General features: G+C 43.7%; 1 protein-coding gene across 7 annotated transcripts in view; it reads right to left on the bottom strand.

Moving 5' to 3' along the window:
- The window catches only part of LOC130284828 (glucose-1-phosphate thymidylyltransferase-like), a 548,309-nt gene that overhangs the window by 101,415 nt on the left and 425,983 nt on the right, over window positions 1-20,911 (bottom strand). For all 7 annotated transcript variants that reach the window (XM_056535667.1, XM_056535670.1, XM_056535671.1 and 4 more), the window contains one exon: window positions 18,519-18,587. In XM_056535667.1, coding sequence (XP_056391642.1) covers window positions 18,519-18,587 — 69 coding nt within the window. The remainder of the gene's footprint in view (window positions 1-18,518; window positions 18,588-20,911) is intronic.

Here is a 20,911-nt window from a genome sequence, read left to right as displayed (position 1 = left end):
CTAGTGTTGCTCGCGAATATTCGCAATTCGAATATTATTCGCGAATATCGCATATTCGCGAATTCGCGAATTTCGCGAATATAGCGCTATATATTCGTAATTACGAATTTTCATTTTTTTTTTTTTTTTTCTTCACAGTACACATCACAGTGATCACCCCTCTCTGCTTCCAGCTTGTGTGGTGTAAAGAAGGCTCTAATACTACTGTGTGAGACTGGCGTGCGAAAATTTGCATATGCGAAAATTAGTGTATGCTAATTTTCGTATATGCGAATTTTCGAGTATGCAAATTTCCTATATGCTAATTTTCACATATGTTAATTTTCGTCTACGCGAAATTTCGCATATGCGAAAATAAAACGAGAATATAACGAATATGCGAATATTCGCGAATATATGACGAATATTCGTCCATATATTCGCGAATATTCGCGAATTCGAATATGGCCTATGCCGCTCAACACTACACTGCACCACTTGCTACATTCCTTGAGGGGTGTAGTTTCCCATGTGTATGCCATGTGCAGTGTTTTTTTGCTGTTCTGGCACCATGGGGGCTTCCTAAATGCGACATGCCCCGCAAAAATTTGCATTTCAGCAAAATTTGCTCTCCAAAATCCCATTGTCGCTCCTTCCCTTCTGAGCCCTCTAGTGCGCCCACAAAGCACTTTACATCTACATTTGAGGTTTTTCCTTACGCGAGAGAAATTGGGTTCCAAATTTTGGGGGGCTTTTTCTCCTTTTACTCCTTGTAAAAAAAAAATATGGGTCTACAAGGACATGTTAGTGTAAAAAATTTCGATTTTGAATTTTTGCCTCCACTTGCTGCTATTCCTGTGAAACAACTAAAGGGTCAACATACTTTCTGAATGTCATTTTGAATACGTTGAGGGGTGCAGTTTTCATAAAAATCCATTATGGGGTATTTCTAACATAAAGACCCTCAAATTCACTTCAAAACTGAACTGGTCCCTGAAAAATTCAGATTCTGAAATTTACTTGGAAAATTGCTGCTAAACTTTGAAGACCTCTGATGTCTTCAAAAAGTAAAAACATGTCAACTTTATGATGTCAACATAAAGTAGACATATTGAATATGTGAATCAATATATAATTTATTTGGTATGTCTATTTTCCTTATAAGCAGAGAGTTTCAAAGTAAGAAAAATGAGAAAGAAATGATGCAAGAATGGACAAATATTTAACACTAACATAAAGTAGAATATGTCACAAAAAACAATCTCGGAATCAAATTCAAAAGTAAAATCATCCTAGAGTTATTAATGCTTCAAGTGACAGTGGTCAGAATTGCAAAAAATGTTCTGGTCCTTAGGTTCAAAATGGGCTCTGTCCCCAAGGTGTTAAAATATAACCCCCCCCCCCCCCCCCTAATAAAAATTTTAATCACCCACTCCCCTTTCCTATTTTTCAAATAAAACTTTGTAAAAAAAATAAATGAATAAATAAATAACATATTTGGTATTGCCGCATGTATAATTACATAGTTACATAGTTAATACGGTTGAAAAAAGACATACGTCCATCAAGTTCAACCAGGGAATTGAAGGGTAAGGGTGTGGCGCGATATTGGGGAAGGGATGGGATTTTATATTTTTTCATAAGCATTAATGTTATTTTGTTCCAGGAATGTATCTAATCCTGTTTTAAAGCTGTTAATTTTTCCTGCTGTGACCAGTTCCTGAGGTAGACTGTTCCATAAGTTCACAGTTCTCATGGTAAAGAAGGCGTGTCACCCCTTGAGACTAAACTTTTTCTTCTCCAGATGGAGGGAGTGCCCCCTCGTCCTTTGGGGGGGGGTTTAACCTGGAACAGTTTTTCTCCATATTTTTTGTATGGGCCATTAATATACTTATATACATTTATCATATATCCCCTTAAACGTCTCTTCTCAAGACTAAACAATTGTAACTCCTTTAATCGCTCCTCATAGCTAAGATGTTCCATGCCCCATATTAGTTTAGTCGCGCGTCTCTGCACCCTTTCCAGCTCCACAGTGTCCCTTTTATGGACTGGTGCCCAAAACTGAACAGCATATTCCAGGTGAGGCCATACCAATGCTTTATAAAGGGGGAGTATTATGTCCCTGTCCCTCGAGTCCATGCCTCTTTTTATACATGACAATATCCTGCCGGCTTTGGAAGCAGCAGCCTGACATTGCATGCTATTCTGTAGTCTGTGATCTACAAGTACACCCAGATCCTTCTCTACCAGTGACTCTGCCAGTTTAATCCCCCCTAAAACATACGACGCATGCAGGTTATTAGTACCCAGATGCATAACTTTACATTTATCCACATTGAACCTCATTTGCCAAGTGGATGCCCAGACACTTAGTCTATCCAAGTCATCTTGTAACCTATACACATCCTCTATAGACTGTACTGTGCTACAAAGCTTGGTGTCATCTGCAAAGATAGAAACAGAGCTGTTAATGCCATCCTCTATATCATTGATAAATAAATTAAACAACAGCGGTCCCAGCATTGAACCTTGGGGTACACCACTAATAACCGGGGACCAATCAGAGTACGAATCATTGACCACTACTCTCTGGGTACGATCCATGAGCCAGTGTTCAATCCAGTTACAAACTAAATTACAAAATTTCTAAACCCAAAGACCTTAACTTACCTGTCAGACGTCTATGAGGGACAGTATCAAAAGCTTTAGCAAAATCCAGAAACACTATTATGGACATTCATCAACGGATTTAGTCAGGTTTTCTTTACTATAATTGTCACGAAATTGTCGCAACTGCGACTACGCGATTTTTTGTGCGACATTTTGACTGGAAAGCGAGAAAAGCTATTTTTCCAAAAATTAACTACGTAGTAATAATTTAAAAATGGACTACGGGTAGTCAGGTATTTATTAACTGCGACAGTCGCAACTGCGCAAAAAAAAGTCGCAATAGGGCTAAAAATTGACTAAATTTACTCCAGCTCAAACATGGAGCAGAAAAAGCTACTACCAAAGTGAAAAACGAAAAATTGCTTACGTGAAAGAAAATTATCAACAGGTTGAAAGCAGTTGATAAATAAGTCACACGTAAGCAAAAAAAAAAGTAAGGAAAAAATTACTAAAATAAAGAATACATAAGCAAACATTGATAAATGTCCCTCTATATCCACAGCCATTCCTCTGTCAAGGCTTCTACTCACCTCTTCATAAAAGCAAATTAGATTGGTTTGACAACTTCTATCCTTAGTAAACCCATGCTGGTTATCACTTATAATACAATTATCCCCTAAGTATTCCTGTATGTAATCCCTTATAAGTCCTTCAAACTATTTACCCACAATGCACGTTAAACTTACCGGTCTATAGTTTCCTGGGGAAGACCTAGAGCCCTTTTTGAAGATTGGCACCACATTCGCCTTGCTCCAGTCCCTTGGCACAATACCAGACACCAGTGAACAGGGGTACAGATATTGTCCGAACTATTAAATTATCATGTTACTGATCCTGCAATGTGAACTGCATAAAGCCCCAAAAATTCCAAATGCTAAAACTGAGCACGGTAGGTGGAAAAAGTTATAAAGGTCGGAACATGGCATTAGGCTGGAACTCCACTGAGGTTTTTTTTTGCAAAAACGTCATTAAAAACGCCAATTTTCCCTCACAGCGTTTTTTTCTGTGAAAAAATGCCACGGACAGATGTTAGCTGCAAGTCAATAGTAAACTGCAAAATGCCATATTCACTTGGCGTTTTTCAGTTTGGCGTTTTTTTTTTATCCTTTTGGCGTTTTTCAGCAATTTCGGGCTCAGAGGCTGGATTTTCAAATCGCCTGACAAAACCTAGTTTGGCGTTTTTTGCCCTGAAATTGTGGCGTTTTCCTCCGATAGAAGTCTATGGGAGAGCAAAAACGCCAAGAAAAACGCCATGTTGGTTTTAAATTTTGCGTTTTTTCAGGCGGTTTTTATTCTTTTTTGGACTTTAGCTATCCTAAAAAATTATGGAGATACCTTTTTTATAAAAATTTCGTAGGGTACCATAAAAAAAAATTATAAAAATATACAGTAGTGATGGAAAAAATTGTATCTAACAAAATGTATCTGACAATAATAAAAATGTAGTGTGTGTGTGTGTGTTTTTCACTTTAAAAAAAAAATGTTTTAGGCAGTACTACTACTCCCAGCATGGAACACACTGTTCCATTATGGGAGTAGTAGTTACCTGTACTAATTGACAGATTGCCGGGGTCCCTTGCAATCCTCCGCATATAGATGCGGCGGCTGCTCTTCTGCACTGACGTATATATACACATATTCATATTTCCTGAAGAGCTGTGATTGGCCAGATGGTTCCAGCCAATCACAGCTCTCGGAATGTGTATATATACGGCCGTGCAGGGGACCATAGGAGAGTGGCCCCGGCATCTATACATTATACAGGTGGATCACAGCGGGTGTCAGGAGTGATACCCGCAGTGATCTTTCCTTAACTACAAGTACTAATACTCCCAACATGGAGTACACTCTGCTCCATGCTGTGAGCTGTAGTACCTGCATTAATAGACAGATCGCAGCGGGTGTCAGAAGTTACACCCGGTGCGATCTGTCTATTAATGCAGGTACTACAGCTCCCAGCATGGAGCAGAGTGTGCTCCATGTTGGGAGTAGTAGTACCTGCTTAAGGACACATCACAGCGGGGGTGACTACTGACACCCGCTGTGATCGTCCTGTCTATATATGAACATATGAACAAAGAAGAAGAAATAGACAGCACTCATCAATCTTCAGGTGATCTTTATTACTTCATACACGGAGCCGCAGGCAGGTGGAACTCAGCGGTGGGCAGGGAACGTTTCGTGCGTGACGCACTTCCTCAGCCAACGCTGACATCCTCCTCCCTGTCGGCCTTCTTATCCAGCAACAGGTCATAGCAACATATCAAAACAACTAGATAAAATCAATACAAAACGTGAAGTGAATTAAAAACACGAGAATAAAAGTATTGATTTACAGGAACGGACTCAGGTCATAACGGTCATTAAGACCCAAAGTGCCGAGGGCGCCCGACTGGAGGATCCAGCGGGCTTCCCTCTGCAATAGGAGATTGTGTCTATCCCCACCAAACTTAGGTACATTAACCCTCTCAAGGCCAGCAAAATGTACACCATTGCAGCTTGATCAGTGTGCCTCTTTCATATGGGAAATCCATCCAAGTGCACCCTTGCCTGCTTTAAGGGAATATAAATGCTCGGGAATACGGAACCTCAATTGGCGGATGGTCTTCCCAATATAAAATCGTCCGCACGGACAAAACAGCACATATACCACGTCACTCTTGCTGTTAAAACTGCAAAATGAACAACTACCACAGGCGTAATTGCCTGTGGGAGACAACCAATTCCCTCTCTCCTTATGATTTTCTGCAGACTTAAATTTGTCCCCCAAAGTGGGATTTTTCCTAAATGTTAAGAGGCAGTGACAGAGTTTAGTGACAGAGCAAAAGATGGCCCCCTCTTAACATTTAGTAAAAATCCCACTTTGGGGGACAAATTTAAGTCTGCAGAAAATCATAAGAAGGAGAGAGGGAATACACGCCTGTGGTAGTTGTTCATTTTGCAGTTTTAACAGCAAGAGTGACAAAGTTAATGTGGGCGGAGTTAGCCACTTAGTGAAACAATTGATCACTTGTAGAACCACTTTCCTGGTATATGTGCTGTTTTGTCCGTGCGGCCGCTTTTATATTGGGAAGAGTCCGTTTCTGTAGATCAATGCTTTTATTCTCGTGTTTTTAATTCACTTCACGTTTTGTATTGATTTTATCTAGTTGTTTTGATATGTTGCTATGACAACTCACCTGTTGCTGTATAAGAAGGCCGACAGGGAGGAGGATGTCAGCGTTGGCTGAGGAAGTGCGTCACACACGAAACGTTCCACACACACACGCCCCCTGCCCACCGCTGAGTTCCACCTGCCTGCGGCTCCGTGTATGAAGTAATAAAGATCACCTGAAGATTGGTGAGTGCCGTCTATTCCTTCTTCTTTGTGCATTGTGACTATGTCTCCGTCTGACTGAGCGCCACCTCAACGTAACGGGAGTTTGAAAAGTTTCGCTATCAGGAGTCCAGCGTTCATCTAGTTAGCCCACACAGCAGTGCCGGCTCCACTTCCGGGTTTCTGTGCATCGCTTGTGTTTTCTCTTTGTTAGCCTGAGCACGCCCAGCAGCGGGTTATACATCACCATGAATACTGCTCAGAGCGAGACTCCGACACCCACGGAGAATACACTGCAGGCAGGGCGGTGTGAGGCAGGGGCGTTTTTTACATCCTGCAACAACAGGGACGAGCTCACAGTGGTGAGCACCAGGACTCTGGAGAATCGGATCTTCTCATTGGCTGACTGAGAGGTCAGATTCTTTTGGACAATCAATTCTCTCCAGTCCTAACAGGATAGCGGGCGCACTCCTCGGGGACTCTGTATATTCAATTCAGTTTAAGGAGTCCACTAGCTTTATGGAGGCATGGCATGAAGCACACATTAAACATGCTAATACACTGACTCAGTTGGTATTGTCGCAGAATCAGTGTGAATATGAAACTGTTACCGTATCTTTGGGCAAAGCTAAGATAGAATACAGCACAAGAGTCACTGAGGCGACAGCCACTGCTTTTTTTTTTTTTTTAAAGTAGAAAAAAAGATGCTCTTGGTACAAGTGGAGACTAAGGAGAAGAAAATAGATACATTTATGAGGGACAAGTTCGACTATGAACACCAGCAAGTGTTCACATGGAACACCAAGAAGCCCCATAAGATAGGCTGGCGTAAAACAGGACCGAGGAAGGGTCCACAGACCAGACGACCTGTGTCTGACTTGTGGACTACAGACTCGGACACTAGCCTGTCCGATGAGGCTCAGGGAACACAGGTCCAGATGGACACGAGCCGCCCTGCTTCCCCTGGTGGTCTTCCTTTAGAAGGCAGATCAGGAGGGGGAGAGGGCGTAAAAAGAGGAGGCAATTGGAGGGGCAAACGGAAGAACGTGTCCTGGAGAAGCTAAATCCTGCCAATTGTGTTATCAATATTACTGATGTTGTATTGCCGGACCATGTGAATGATCTGCTTTCTAAGGGAGTTAATTTTGGAGTTGTTACTCAGTTTGATGTGGACCTTTTTAAGGCCACAAGAAAAATGTCCTTGCACAAAATGTACAAAAATAAATCTATTAAGCAGCAAGATGGTACTGTTCATAGGGAGGGAGAGATCCCCGCTATTGTGGGACCACTGGGGTTTCAACCTGTACTCAACATGTCTGAAGAAAATCAGACGTGTATGGAGATGTTATGTGAATTGGCAGAAGGGGAGCCTGATGTTATTCAGGACAGTTTTACTTAAGAAACCTGCTTTAAGGGAGGTAATACATCTAAATTTGTGCCTCCGGTTCCTGCAGGCAGCCCGTTGGACTTGTTCACACGAGCTGTACTGCAGGATGTGAGAGCTTTAGTGTATCCACGAGAAGACAGTAATTTGTCCCCAAAAGATAGGGAAGCTTTGAAGTGGCTGGTTGAGAGACCCGAACTGAAAGTAAGCAAAGCTGACAAAGGCGGGGGCGACAGTAGTAATGTATACGGAACAATATGAGAGTGAGGTTATGCGACAGCGAGGTGACGGGTCAATTTATAAGCTCCTAACCTCCGACCCCTCTCAAAAAACGCTTAATGCCCTTGTCACGATCACACCCTATCGGTCCAGCCAAGACATTAGAGAGAGTGTGATGGTGCAAGGGTTAGAGCCGCCAGACCTCTGGGTATACACTACAAGTCCCAGCAAGTCACCAAATTAACCCTTTGATAAACGTGTTTTACCAGAGCCTCCTTCAGAAAGGTGAGCTCATATATTTAGAGATCAAAGACCAGAGCTGATTAATTAAACATTTAATCTGATAAAAGGTATCACAGTGCTGACTATATAAAAATACAGAAACAAATGACATACAGTTACAAAAATATGAACTAGTTTAGCAAGGCAAGTTCGGAAAACAAAAGATGAAGTTCTTACAGCATGATGGTATAGCAGTCCTTCAGTGAGAGTGCTGTTCTTAGGATGGTCTTGTCAGCTTGTTGCACAGCATTGAACACCCAAGAGTTTAGCATTGTTAAATATTATATATCTGCCTTTTTGGAGGGAGACTCCATTCCCCCCTCCCCTCTGATCCCACCAGGGGGGCATCTCTGTTGCTTCAAAGATCCTCTGACTTCAAAGGAGATACAAACAAACAGCCAGGCCCCCAATAAAATGCAATACACAAAAGGATTCACCGTCTGAATGACCTCTCACCCATGTCTTGGATAATCCGTCACACACAGTTATTATTTATAATACACATATAAGATTTTAATAATCAGGCCTTGGGCCTGACACCTCCCCCTTAAGATGGGGACAGAGAGATCTTGCCTATCCAGGCTGATAGATCTGTCTCCCTTAACCATCTATTTCTCTTCTTGACACCACAGGCCCTGCATTCCCAGGCAAAGATGGCACTGAAGGGGCCTATTTCCTCATTTAGCTGCCTTTTTCTTTCCTCTGAGAGCTGTGGATTGATCTCCACATCCTGAAGGGATCCCTGGCTCTTAGCTTCCTCCACTAGGTCCAGTAGGGGATCACTACCCAGCCCTTCCTCTGGTGCACTACATACACTGAGTACCACCTCCTCAGGGTCATAGTATGCCATATTAACGTAGTACTGTCTCTGCCTCTGACCTTTCTCATCAAGGGCAACTACATATGTGGTGGGTTCTAGGCGCTGCAGAATGGGGAAGGGACCCTCCCACGCAGCCTGCAACTTATTCTGCCAGATGGGGTTCAAACCATTACCTTCTGTCCCACTTCATAGACCCGGTCCCTTGCATTGTGATCATACCAGTATTTCTGCCTGGACTGTGCTGCTGTGAGGTTGTCATGTACCAGCCCAGTCAATGCCTGCATCCTGTCCCTGAATCTCAGAACATACTCCACCACAGAAGTCTCAGGGGCATGTAGCCCCCCTTCCCATTCTCCCCTAACTAAATCTAGGGGTCCCTGCACTTTGCGACCATACAATAACTCAAAGGGCGAGAAACTTGTAGACTCTTGGGGTACCTCCCTGTAAGCAAATAACAGATGGGGTAAATACTTTCCCCAGTCTCTGCCCTCCGATTCTACAAATGTTTTTAGCATTTGTTTCAAGATGCCATTGTTACCGGACACTGTCCAACCAATGTAGAGGGTTGTGATCAGTTATGACAGTCAAATCCCTGCCATACAGGTAAGGCTGTAATTTTTGCACAGCCCCGACAACAGCTAGACATTCCTTCTCTATGACCGCATAGGGCACTCCCAAATGTCCTGCCAGGGGGTCTCATGGGCCAACCTCAGCAGCTCTTTCCTGTACTGCCTAGGAATCACTAACTGTATTTCTCTCTCCTGGGCCCCTAGCATGCCTTTGGAAAGGGACTCCCAGTACAAGATATCATTTTCCCAATATACCTGATGCCCCTCTGTGTCAACATCTGTATGCTCAGCACGTTGTCTCAGCCCTTCAAGGGAAGGGTCACTGCGCAGAGCTTCCCGGATATACTCATTTCCCTCCCCCCATCTCGTGGTATAAGGGAGCACATTCCCCCCAGGTGAACTAGCATCTCCACCTTCCTCTGCTGGGGCTTGCAAGTCACACAGCTTGCCCCTTGCATCACCATCGTCCCTTCCTTTTAAAGCTGCAGCCCTGGCATGCTGCTGACGCGTTACCACTGCCACCATTGGTATGCCTCCCTGGGGTTTACCTTCCTCTCCCTCAGTTCCAGACATAATGTTACAGGCATCATATACAGGGCTATCACTCCTTCCCTCCTCCTCCTTAGGCTCGCAGGATTGGGACATATCACTCACTGCTGGTCTCTCATCCTTACATGTCACCAGGGGCACACCAATCCCCCCCCCCCCCCCCCCAGCCCATCTCCACTAGGTTTTGGCATTGGCAATGCATTTTCACCACATTTTACAATACACCCCATTCCACTTTTGGAAAACATTACTGGTTCAGTCACAGGTAAACAATTATCAATCCCCTGCACTCCCTCCCAGTTACCCCATTCCGCAGTGTCTCCCAAAGTCTCGCACAGTACCTCAGAATGAACAGGGCTCTCTCCTAGCCCATCCGGTGTGCAGGTAGTGTCCTCTGGAGCATAATGACAGAGCATCCGACCCAAATCATTCCCCAGCAGAACATTAACAGGGATATCCTCAGAGACCCCCACCTCCCGCAAACCTTTGCCTGTACCCCAATCCAGGTACACACGGGCCATGGGCACAGCAGGCCGCACACTTGCAATTCCTTTTAAAGCCATGGTTCTTCCAGGGATGATGTCCTCTGTATCCACCACTTCAGGCCGCACCAAGGTAAAGGAGGCTCCAGAATCTCGCAAACCCACTGTCACCCGGTCACCCAGTTACACTCTGCAGGTTATCTGCTCTTTTCTCCACCGCTCCGGACACCAGAAGAACGGCTGTGTGTCCTCCAGCTACTGGTGGAGAATTCTTTTTGTTGGGGCAAGTGGCACTCAGGTGCCCAATATTGTTGCATCTGTAACATCGGCGGGTGTCCCCCTTACCCAATGTGGCTCCTGTTGCTTTTGGTGCTGATGGCAAGAATTTTCCGGCTGGCTTGGTGCTGCTGGTGGTGCTCTGTGGGTGTGTGGCTCCCCTCCAGGTACTTGCTCTGGCTTGTGCAGATCCACGCTTTGCTGTTAGTGCCCGGTTGTTGGCAAAGTCATCTCCAAGTTCTGCTGCTTCCGTTGCTGTCTTGGGCTTGCGGTCCAATATCCACTCTCTGGCTTCAAAGCTCCGTGTTTGGAGAAACTGATCCAGGACCATCAAGTCCTCCAGGGCCTCATAGGTAGTAACTTGTAGGCCCCCAGTCCATAGCCTGAATGCAGTCCTTAGCTGACCTGCATGTTGAGTGCAGCTTTCTGTGGCGCTTTGTTGCAAAGTCCGAAACTTTTTCCGATAAGTCTCTGGAGTCAGATTAAAACTTTTTAGCAGGGCAGATTTTATTGCCTCATAGTCCTGGTCACTCTCAGAGGAAAGAGAAGCAAACACATCCAGAGCTTTCCCTCGCAACCGTGGGGTTAGATATCGTTTTCAAATCCCCTCAGGAACACATCACCACAGATCACCATCTTTCTCCAACATGGGGAAATGTTCCAAGTGGGGTTTGTGGTCTCCTTGATCTTGCACAACACTCCGTGCGGATGAAGCATTCCCTCTCAGCTTTAGAACCTCCAGTTCATGCCTTCGCTGAGCCTCTCTTTCTGCGGCTCGTGTCTCTCTCTCTGCAGTTTGGTACTTGAGAAGCAGTTGGAGTTTCATATTGGCATCCACATTCCCAAGGTGTTGTAAGGCAGTCCGCATATAAGAGTCCAAGGCCTCATGTGGAGTACTGTCCTGATGGGGAGTAATGTTATATTCCCCAGGAGATATCAGTCCTTGGATGGCAGTTCCAGCTGCAGGACTTTGCCTCATGTCACTCAGCTCTTCTGCACGGGCATCATACTCCACAAGTTCAGCAATAAGTTGTTCCTTGTTCTTTCCTGCAGTAGGGATGTCCTTTTCTTGGCACATTAGCTCCAGTGCAGGCTTGGACTGCTTGCGATATGCCTCCATATTTCCGAGATGAGACAGAGGAGGTAAAACAGGAGATGGGGAGGACAGAACTGTCTTGCACTCTTTTTGTATGTCTTTTAAACCAGCACTGAGCTCTGTCTTTGGAATTTACACACAAGAAGATGTATGCAATTTCTTTTTAGTGCTAAGATTTCCTTACAGGTAAAATCCAGCAAGCACTAAAAATCTCTAAATATATCCCGACTCTGCCACCAGTTGTCACGATCACACCCTATCGGTAAAGCCGAGACATTAGAGAGAGTGTGATGGTGCAAGGGTTAAAGCTGCCAGACTTCTGGGTATCCACTACAAGTCCCAGCAAGTCACCAAATTAACCCTTAGATAAACGTGTTTTACCAGAGCCTCCTTCAAAAAGGTGAGCTCATATATTTAGAGATCAAAGACCAGAGCTGATTAATTAAACATTTAATCTGATAAAAGGTATCACAGTGCTGACTATATAAAAATACAGAAACAAATGACATACAGTTACAAAAATATGAAAGAGTTTAGCAAGGCAAGTTCAGAAAACAAAAGATGAAGTTCTTACAGCATGATGGTATAGCAGTCCTTCAGTGAGAGTGCTGTTCTTAGGATGGTCTTGTCAGCTTGTTGCACAGCATTGAACACCCCCGAGTCTAGCATTGTTAAATATTATTTATCTGCCTTTTCCCCCCTCCCCTCTGATCCCACCAGGGGGCAAAGGGCCTCTGACTTCAAAGGAGATACAAACAAACAGCCAGGCCCCCAATAAAATGCAATACACAAAAGGATTCACCGTCTGAATGACCTCTCACCCATGTCTTGGATAATCTGTCACACACAGTTATAATTTATAATATACATACAGGATTTTAATAATCAGGCCTTGGGCCTGACAGCCCTACGTTCCTTTTTGAGATCTAAAGCTGAATCGGGGATTATCTCTAATAAGACTGCTGAAAGACTTCACCCTAGCCATCCCAAACATTCCAAATGGTACTGTCTCCCTAAGGTCCACAAGTCACGGAGCCGACCCCCCGGACGACCTATCGTCGCGGGGATCGGCTCCGCGATGGAGCCTTTATATAGCTATATTGATTGGCTCCTAAGAACCCTTCTAAAAACTATCCCGTTGTATGTTAAGGACACCGGTGACCTCTTGAACCAACTACAAGAATTCACTTGGCAGGACACTTACCAACTAGCTTCTATAGATGTTGAGAGCCTCTACACCCGCATCCTGAGGGATGCGGGTGTAGAGGCCATCCAGGAGGTCCTCCAGAGCACAGAAAAATCCCTGACATTCGCCTCCTTTGTTACAGAAGCTCTTTTGTTCATCTTGAGTCATAATGAGTTTCGCTATGGGGAAGATTGGTATAGGCTGGAGACCGGCACAGCAATGGGCATGCCAGTCTCCTGCACTTATGCCAATCTTTTCCTGGCCATCTTTGAGAGACGCTTCATCTTCTCCGGGTCCAACCCATACATCAGGTATGTCAAGCTGCTACTACGGTATGTAGATGACATCCTGGTGGTATGGGAGGGCCCAGAGGAGATATTTGGTAAATTCGTAGAGCATCTGAACACACATAATGATGTCAATAAGACATTTACATACGTGTTCGGGAGGGACGAACTAGATTTTCTTGATGTTAAGCTTAAAGTGAAGGAGGGCCAGCAACATACCTTAGGGTACAGAAAAGATATTGCTAAGAATGCCCTCCTTCACTTTAATAGCTCGCACCCTCATCATATGAAGAGAAGTATACCCTTTTCCCAATTCTTGCGCCTAAATAGAATCAACAGTGACAGTGATACCTATAGGATCCAAGCAGAAGAGTTAAAAAGTAGACTTAAAGAGAGAGGATATCCTAATAAAGTCATTGAGGAGGCCTATGCTAGGGCCGAAACCCACAATAGACAGGATTTATCATCTCTAAAAAGAAAGTTTCTACTAATACTCAAAAATTTGTATTCTCACTTGAAAATTCCAGTATGAATAATACTGTAGATTCAGCCATACGGAAAGCATGGTGCATTATCCAGGCTGACTCTGAGTTAAGTGACAGAGCAAAAGATGGCCCCCTCTTAACATTTAGGAAAAATCCCACTTTGGGGGACAAATTTAAGTCTGCAGAAAATCATAAGAAGGAGAGAGGGAATTGGTTGTCTCCCACAGGCAATCGCGCCTGTGGTAATTGTTCATTTTGCAGTTTTAACAGCAAGAGTGACAAAGTTAATGTGGGCAGAGTTAGCCACGTAGTGAAACAATTGATCACTTGTAGAACCACTTTCGTGGTATATGTGCTGTTTTGTCCGTGCGGCCGCTTTTATATTGGAAAGACCATCCGCCAATTGAGGTTCCGTATTCGCGAGCATTTATATTCCCTTAAAACAGGCAAGGGTGCACCTAGATGGATTTCCCATATGAAAGAGGCGCACAGATCAAGCTGCAATGGTGTACATTTTGCTGGCCTTGAGAGGGTTAATGTACCTAAGTATGGTGGGGATAGACACAATCTCCTATTGCAGAGGGAAGCCCACTGGATCCTCCAGTCGGGCGCCCTCGGCCCTTTGGGTCTTAATGACTGTTATGACCTGAGTCCGTTCCTGTAGATCAATGCTTTTATTCTCGTGTTTTTAATTCACTTCACGTTTTGTATTGATTTTATCTAGTTGTTTTGATATGTTGCTATGACAACTCACCTGTTGCTGTATAAGAAGGCCGACAGGGAGGAGGATGTCCGCGTTGGCTGAGGAAGTGCGTCACGCACGAAACGTTCCACACACACGCCCCCTGCCCACCGCTGAGTTCCACCTGCATGCGGCTCCGTGTATGAAGTAATAAAGATCACCTGAAGATTGATGAGTGACGTCTATTTCTTCTTCTTTGTGCATTGTGACTACGTCTCCGTCTGACTGAGCACCACCTCAAGGTAACGGGAGATTGAAAAGTTTCACTATCAGGAGTCCAGCGTTCATCTAGTGACTGTAAGCCCGCACAGCAGTGCCGGCTCCACTTGCGGGTTTCTGTGCATCGCATATGAACATATGAACCTGAAGAAGACGCCTGAACTGGTGTTGAAACGCGTTGTTCTTAAATAAATTTACATTGACCGTACCTTATTGGTTCCTATACTGCCTCACTAGCGGTATTGCCTTTTCCTGATCTGCGCCGGATGAGTCCCTGAGTGGTTTGGAGGTTTTTGTGTATACTGTTGGACACCAGTTCCCTGGTGGATGGGATCAGCGGCATTTGGGATATATATCCATACTCTCATCAGTGTTGTGCCTGCCTGACAGCACAACCATCTAGGTAAGCACTTCCAATAACTACATTGCGGAACCTTACCATCTGTTCGTTGCACTACGGAGCGCTTGTGTGTTTTTGTATCGTCCTGTCTATAGCAGAGATGCAGAGCGGCTGTATACATCACTCGCATCCCTGCTCTGCACTGTACTCCGGGCCGGCCACTCATTCATTCATCTTTTCCTCAGAGCTGTGATTGGCTGCAACCATCCGGCCAATCACAGCTCTGGGCGGAAAATATGAACGGACAGTGATGTGAATAGAGCAGAGATGTGAGCGCTGAATAGAGCAACATCTCTGCTAGATTATAGACAATCGCATCGGTTGTCAGATTGGCACCCGAGGCGATATGTCTATAGTACAGGTACTACTACTCCCAGCATGGAACAGTGTGTTCCATGCTGGGAGTAGTAGTACTACATAAAAAAAATTTTTACAAAATTAAACACACACACACATACTTTATAAAAAAAATAATAAAAATGTTGTTATAAAAAATAAACATTACGTTAAATACATTTTTACATCCCTACTGCATCCTTTTTTTTTCTTTTTTTTCTTTTGGTACCTAACTATTTTGTATTCCACACAAAGGTTAAAAACGCCATAAAAAACGTCAGAAAAAACGCCAAAACGCAGGGGAAAACTGTGGAAGTTTTTCTGACATTTTTATGCCACAAAAATCGCAGGGCAAAAATCTCAGGGGAGTCCTAGCCTTAACAAACTTTTTTTTTCTTTTTTAAGTTTTCTATTTTTTTTTTTTTTACCATAAAAAATTTTTTTATAAAATAAAAATACAAGTTTGGTATCATTGAAATTGTACTGACCCATAGAATAAAGTTAGCATGTCTGATGTACCATATGGTGAACTCTGAAAAATTATTGCCACACAAAAATGCGAAATTCCATATTTTTTTCATTTTTGCCTTACATATATATTTTTCTGGCTCTGTAATACATTATATGATAATATGAAAGTGTGCCAATGAAAAGTACACCTTGCCTCGTGAAAAATAAGCCCTAATACAATTTTGTCGGTGGAAGAATGAAAAAGTTATTTATGTGTCTTGTATGGAGGAAAAAAATACGTGAACCAAAATTAAAAAAAAAAATAGCTGACCTTACACTTACGAACCAGGGATCATGGGACTACAGGTCCCATGATCCCTGGTTCGTAAGTGTGAGGTCAGCTATTTTTTATTTTATTTTGTGTCACGTATTTTTTCCTCCATACAAGACACATACAAAAAATTTTTTTCATTTTTGAAGGGAGAACTCCCCCCAAAAAATAACCGTTTTATAAAAAGATAGCCATAGCGTTATGGTAATCTCACAACATAGCCATTTATCCCCAAGACTGTGAATTAAGTTTCTCCTCTGTGCTATCACTGGACCAGGCCTGGTCTATGTAGGGACACATTGGCCCAGATTTACTTTTGTAAACCTGACCTGTTTTGTCTGGTTGTGCGCCACAAATTGTCTCTGTGCCAAAATTGCTGAAAAAATTTGAAAACCTGACCAAGTCTCCATTTTACAAATGTGGTGAGTTTGAGCTCTGGAAAAACCCCACAGCTCAAAGCAGTTGTAAAAAAAAAAGCAAAATGTAAGGAAAAAGTGTAAAACGTATAAAAATCCTAGTAAATATTGTGGAAAATACTTGTAGGGAATTAAAACCCACAAAGACCGATGAGAAAGTAAAGGCATATCTCTCTCGTCACCCCCAATTACTGGATGAATTTGTATCCAATATTCACTCCACTAAATCAGGGCATGTTCATAGTGCCACTGGTAGAGACAGGTCACTGGTGCAAGATTTATGTATTCATTTATTAATCTGTTTTATTCATATATATTCCTCATAAAATATGTTTCTAATATAAACCTTATTTGAAAAAAAGTCATTTTCTGATATATTCCCTTAAATGGTTCCTGTAGTTTCAACAAAGTTTGTAGTTTGCATATTATCAGAGAATAATGCCTCTTTCTCTAATTATCGGGCTGCTGCTCTCTCTTCCCTACTAAAATGATCATTCACCCTCCAGATCAGCTTACTGAAATATCAGGTTTAAAGGGGTATTCCGGGATTTTTTTTGACTATGCTACAGGGGCTGTAAAGTTAGTGTAGTTCATAATATAGTGTCTGTAACTGTGTGTGATAGTGGTCCCCCAATTCTTCTGTGAATTTTGCCCCATTTATTTTTAACAGCATACAAAATGAGTGTTGTCTCAGGTTTTCACAGGTTGCAGTGTGGTCCGAGACATTACATCACCAGTGCCTGTCTTTGCTTTCATGGGTGGAGTGACTGCTGGGTGGGAGGGAGATCATTCTATAAGAATTGTAGTTTTGCAACAGCTGGAGGCACCCTGGTCAGAAAACACTGGTCTATCTCAGGTAATCAGAGCCTGAGGTAATTTCCCTGTTTGAACTTGATGGACGTATGTCTTTTTTCGACCGTACTAACTATTGTATGGAAAAGATCACAGGTGTGTTTCAATGGGTGAGGTGGCTGATGTGTGGGAGGGAAAAAAGTGACCTCACACTTACAAACAAGGAATTATGGGACTCCAACAGGAATTAGCCAGTTCACAAAAAGATAGCCACAGCGTTATGGTAATCCCACAACATAGCCATTTAGCTCAAAGCACAGATCCTTCCTATGCATGTTACCTTATGGTGGATAACCCCTTTAAGTTGCCATTAGGAGTCTAAGGGGAGGGGAGGTGGGACTGGCCGGAGAGAGACAGAAGCAGACAGACACTGAAACTACAGGCGTGCATAGTCCCACCCCAGAGCTTGTTTTACAGCTTAAACTACTCTCAGTGCTGCTTCTGAGAGTGTACTTTAGAGACATACATAAGCAAAATCCACTCTGCTGTGTGTGGGAGACATCATAGCTGAAAATCTCTACTCATTGGCCCAGGGACAACACCTGCAGAGCAGAAATCTAATAATGAATGCAGGTTATAAAATTGCCAAAAATAGTACTACTCCTCCTGTACATACACTTGAAAGCTTACCCTGAAAAGATGTACGAAGTGACAGGTCAGAACTAACCTGCTTAGTTTCCTGCTTGCAGTTCTGTGTTGGAAATAGCTGCCTGACTATCTTCATTGTGTAGTGCTTTCCTACTTAAAGGGATACTCCTCTGGAAAACATTATTTTTTTTTTTTTTTTAAATCAACTGGTGCCAGAAAGTTAAACATATTTGTAAATGACTTCTATTTAAAAATCTGACACCTCTGTCCATTTTAGGAACTGTCCAGAGCAGGATAGATTTCCTATGGGGATTTGGTCCTACTCCAGACAGTTCCTAAAATGGACAGAGGTGTCAGCAGAGAGCACTGTGGTCAGACAGAAAGAAAATTCAAAAAGAAAAGAACTTTCTCTGAAATATACAGCAGCTGATACTTGAAGGGGTTAAATTTTTTAAATAGAAGTAATTTACAAATCATTTTAACTTTTTGGCACCAGTTGATTAAAAAAGTTTTCCAGTGGAGTACCCCCTAATGAACATTATACTTTATTTAAACTTTCTTAACAGTAAATCAAGCCTTACCTTTTTCTCATTCAGAAACGTCTTTACACATGGTAGTGTGTGGTTAGAAAACATATAGAAGCATGGACACTGAAAAATAAATAAATTATATTTATTAACAAACAATATATATAATTGATCGATTTTTATTAAGGAATATCAGAAACTAAGTAAGTTAGCAATTAACATTTACTCATTCCCTTATTCTTGTATACAACCAAAATAAAAAAGTTTTCACTTATGTTTTGCCTCCATACAGACAAATAAGGATAAGGCCGCACAAAAAGGGAACGTCTTTCTGATGTTTACTTTTCCAGGATCTGTGAAAGATATTAACACAAAACAGCGCCCAAGGGTAAGAATATTACCTTCTATACCAAATTCTGAGTCTCACAAAGAGACTGACTTTCTATGGGATTACAGTTTTTTTTTCCCATACCGTATATACTAGAGTATAAGCCGAATTTTTCAGCACGGTTTTTTGTGCTGAAAACACCCCCCTCGGCTTATACTCGAGTGAACTCTCTGCCCTCAGTGGTCTTCAACCTGCGGACCTCCAGATGTTTCAAAACTACAACTCCCATCGGCTGTCCGGGCTTGCTGGGAGTTGTAGTTTTGAAACCTCTGGAGGTCCGCAGGTTGAAGACCACTGCGGCCTTCGACATCATCCAGCCCCCTCTCACCCCCTTTAGTTCTGTACAGTACTCGCCTCCGCTCAGCGCTGGTCCGGTGCTGCAGGACTGTCCGGTGAGGAGGTCGTCCGGTGGGATAGTGGTTCCGGGCTGCTATCTTCACCGGGGAGGCCTCTTCTAAGCGCTTCGGGCCCGGCCCCAGAATAGTCACGCTGCCTTGACGACGACGCACAGGGACGTTCATTAGCAACGTCCCTCTGCGTCGTCGTCAAGGCAACGCCTCTATTCCGGGCCCGAAGCGCTGAGAAGAGGCCCCCCGGTGAAGATGGACAGCCCGGAACCACTATCCCACCGGACGACCTCCCCACCGGACAGTCCTGCAGCACCGGACCAGCGCACCCTAACGTCCCGCCGAGCGGAGGTGAGTACAGAACTAAAGGCGGTGAGAGGGGGGGGGGGGGTGTCTGGATGATGTCGAAGGCCGCAGTGGTCTTCAACCTGCGGACCTCTAGAAGTTTCAAAACTATAACTCCCAGCAAGCCCGGACAGCCGATTACTGCCCGGGCTTGCCGGGAGTTGTAGTTTTGAAACATCTGGAGGTCCGCAGGTTGAAGACCACTGCGGCCTTCGACATCATCCAGCCCCCCCCCCCCCCTCTCACCGCCTTTGGTTCTGTACTCACCTCCGCTCGGCGGGACGTTAGGGTGCGCTGGTCCGGTGCTGCAGGACTGTCCGGTGGGGAGGTCGTCAGGTGGGACATTGACAAGCGGTGATGATGAAGGGGGGGAGGGAGGCTGATGACATGTGGCGATGATGACAAGGGGAAGATGAAGGGGGGTGTGGGATAATGACAAGGGGATGATGAAGGGGGAGTGGGATTATGACAAGGGGATGATGAAGGGGGGGTGTGGGATGATGACAAGGGGATGATGAAGGGGGGTGTGGGATGATGACAAGGGGATGATGAAGGGGGGGTGTGGGATGATGACATGGGGTTGATGAAGGGGGGGGTGTGGGATTATGACAAGGGGATGATGACAGGCGGTGATGATGAAGGGGGGATGATGACAGGCGGTGATGATGAAGGGGGGATGATGACAGGGTGATGATGATGAGGGTGTTAATGACGGGGGGGTCTGGATGATGACAGGGGCGGATGATGTATTTCCCACCCTAGGCTTATACTCGAGTCAATAACTTTTCCTGGGATTTTGGGGTGAAATTAGGGGCCTCGGCTTATATTCGGGTTGGTTTATACTCGAGTATATACGGTAATTCTTTTTTTATTATTATTTTCCACAAAAAGAAACAATAGAAACAATACCAACATAATAAACATAACCCCTGCAGAGCAGGAGGACACAAAACAAAAGATAACAAAACAAAAGATAAATCACACTCGCTCTCATTCATATCATCCCTTTCATAACTACTATTCCTATTTTAATGACCAGGGGGTTAGCGGGTATACCTGCTTCTTTTCAAATCTATCAATACAACATAGCTTATTTACAGTCAAGTATCACAGGGATCACAGGATATTGAACTTCCCAACAAAGGTATATTGTAAAACATTACATCTATATACAGTGGTCCCTCAACATATGATATTAATTGGTTCCAGAAAAACCATCATATGTTGAAACCATCATATGTCGAGTACATATGTCTATGTAAAAATGGTAATTGGTTCTGGGGCCTCGGAACCATTGTATGTTGAATACATATCTCTATGGGAAACTGCCAATTGGTTCTGGGATGACCATTGTATGTGGAGTGTAT

The sequence above is a fragment of the Hyla sarda genome, chromosome 8 (genome assembly GCF_029499605.1).
Source record: "Hyla sarda isolate aHylSar1 chromosome 8, aHylSar1.hap1, whole genome shotgun sequence".
Classification (NCBI taxonomy): Eukaryota; Metazoa; Chordata; class Amphibia; order Anura; family Hylidae; genus Hyla; species Hyla sarda.
This window is presented reverse-complemented; position numbering and strand designations above follow the sequence as displayed.